Source organism: Arvicola amphibius, chromosome 1, assembly GCF_903992535.2.
Source record: "Arvicola amphibius chromosome 1, mArvAmp1.2, whole genome shotgun sequence".
NCBI lineage: Eukaryota > Metazoa > Chordata > Mammalia > Rodentia > Cricetidae > Arvicola > Arvicola amphibius.
In genome coordinates, this window is record NC_052047.1 from 109,642,683 (window position 1) to 109,644,962 (window position 2,280).

The window sequence follows — 2,280 nt, forward strand, 5'->3', positions numbered from 1 at the left end:
TAAGAAGCCCTGAGGCCCCTGCCAAGCAAGTGCTGTGCAGTTGATTCAGTCACCCATCTAATCCCATCCTGTTGACACCCTGACTCTGGATTTCACCCCCTGTGAAGCAATAAAACCAGATTCCTGTTTTTCTAGTCCTAAGCAGAGTAAAAACTTCGAAGATTCTTCAGTAATGATTTGAATTCAGGCCAAAAAGAGAAGACCAACAAACTGTGAAGTAACAGATTTATTTGCTCAAAGTACAATGAATACAAAAGCTCCCCCCTCAGTGTGTTCTACATAGCCAACCCCAAAGAAAGACCTTATTAAAAACAGTTACAAAAAGTACACTGAATAAAAGCCCCTACAGTGCCGTCTTCATAGCAAACCCAAAGAAAGATTTTACAAGAAACAGGTAAAGAAGGCAGTTTGGCCAGCACTTTGCCGACTTAGCAGAAATTCTGCATCAAAGAGGGTGGGTGGGAAATTAGCCTCTACCCTGCTCAGAGTCCCTAAGTACTAGCAGAGGCCTCTGGAGATGTCCCCTAGGAACCCAGAAGCTTTCAGGAGTTTAATTCACACTAGGAACCTGAAAAGTTACTTCCACATCCGAAGAGTCTTGCTAGAGACTCAGCAAGGCCAGGCAAGGGCACAGAGGAAGGGTGCTAATCCACACTTCCTGGGGGCACAGATGCAAGTTTCTTGTTTCCAAGGATTCCTCCAGTTCACGGTGTGTCCACAGGAGCCAGGGTCAGCAAGTGAGCACTATTAAACAACCAGAGGCCTCCACCCTTGCTTCTTCTTCTTGGCTCTGGATCTTCCTCCCTGAGTGCCCATGGCTCTCTGAGCAGGCAGGAACCTGTCTGAATTGTGAAGTGGGCAATTCTCCTTGTCAGGACCACTCGTGTCCCAGTGGCCTCTGTGTCTGGGCTGGTGAATAACAACTGCATCGACGGGCAGAGTGGACTCAGTTTTCCTGATTTTCAGTGCGGGTTTTGGCCGGCTGTGTTCCTGAAGCGCTTTCCACTGGTCTAAGGAGATTTCTTTGGCTGCAGTGCTCTCCACGGGCCTGTGTGGCTCTGCAGTTCCCACACGAGATCCTCTGTTGAGCTTTCTCTGTCGGTCTTGGCCAACTGTGCCTACTGGCCCAATGACGCTGTCCTTTTCGAGTTCAGTCTCCCGAATATAGAAGAGCACATACGCTGGCTCACTCAGGACAGAAGTCACATCACACCTGGCGACGTCAGAATCGTCCATCTTATACCACTTCCCATTGCCAGCTCTGACATAACAGAAGTAATGTCCACTGTGACAAGTCAAACCGGCATGGACCAGCACGGCATAGAGTACATAGACCGACGGTCCTCTATTAGGCTCAGTCATGTATGGCTGCAGGTCAAGGAACTCAGGGTAGCTCACTTTTCTGTCCACTTTGTCCCCCGTGAAAACTGAGAAGCGATTCAAGACCAGCAGGAGAACCTTCGGGGCAGTTTGTATGGTCAGGGTCTTCGAAGCTGTCGTCTTCCCCTGGCAATGGTCACAGTGGTAGGCATTGTCCCCATACAGCACTTCGGCCTGCACTAAATCTTCCAAGGCTTGCTTCACACTCTGAGCCTCGTGAATATCCAGGGATATGTCCAGGAACGGGTTCAAGGAATCTGAGGTGTCCTGGCAGTGGAGACACTTGATCTGAGATTTCCATGAGCCTCCAAATATCGTGTGGATAGGGGTGCTGTTCTCAGACAGGGCTTCTGAGTGCTTGCTCCCTCGAAGGCAGGATTCATGCATGGCATTCAAGGTGAACATCAGAAACTCGTGGGCATCTTCCTGCTTGTACTTGTGGAAGGCGCCAGTCAGCTGCTTTGAGGGCTGCATGACCTCCCCGGAGTGGCGGAAACTCTGGATCACTTGAGCTTCCATGGCACACATTGGACAGCCTCCCTGGTGATAGCAGCTCTGAGAGTGCTCCCGGGAGAGCATGTAGTTGGCAAGAGGTGGCGTGTGTGTCAAACACTGCAAGGCTGCATTAAGGTAGCAACTGTTGCCAGTGTTCTGGAGACCTGCGCCCACGCCGTGGGATCTCTCCCAATTCACTCTGGGCTTGGCCCTGGCAGCCAGCTCTGCTGCCACTTGACCTTCTTCTGGACGCAGGTCTGGGGCGGCAGGATCTGCCCTGGCTGAACCTGCTGAAGGATAAGAACACAAGGAGACTTCAGGATCAACAGTGTTGGTCGAGGACTTGCAAGCTGGAGAGGCCTTACTGTGAGATTCACCTTCTGAGTGTCGCTGGGCTGCCTCCAT

At 51.1% G+C, this 2,280-nt stretch overlaps 1 protein-coding gene across 1 annotated transcript; it reads right to left on the reverse strand.

Moving 5' to 3' along the window:
• Positions 1 to 747: 747 nt before the first annotated feature.
• On the reverse strand, positions 748 to 2,280 carry LOC119823298 (ubiquitin carboxyl-terminal hydrolase 17-like protein A). Its single transcript, XM_038343267.1, has one exon. The coding sequence runs from the start codon at positions 2,278 to 2,280 to the stop codon at positions 748 to 750; it is 1,533 nt and encodes a 510-aa protein (XP_038199195.1).

What these genes read in the sequence shown, in the direction of transcription:
- LOC119823298 (XM_038343267.1), bottom strand. Translation starts at nt 2,280, where the DNA reads ATGGAGGCAGCCCAGCGACACTCAGAAGGTGAATCTCACAGTAAGGCC.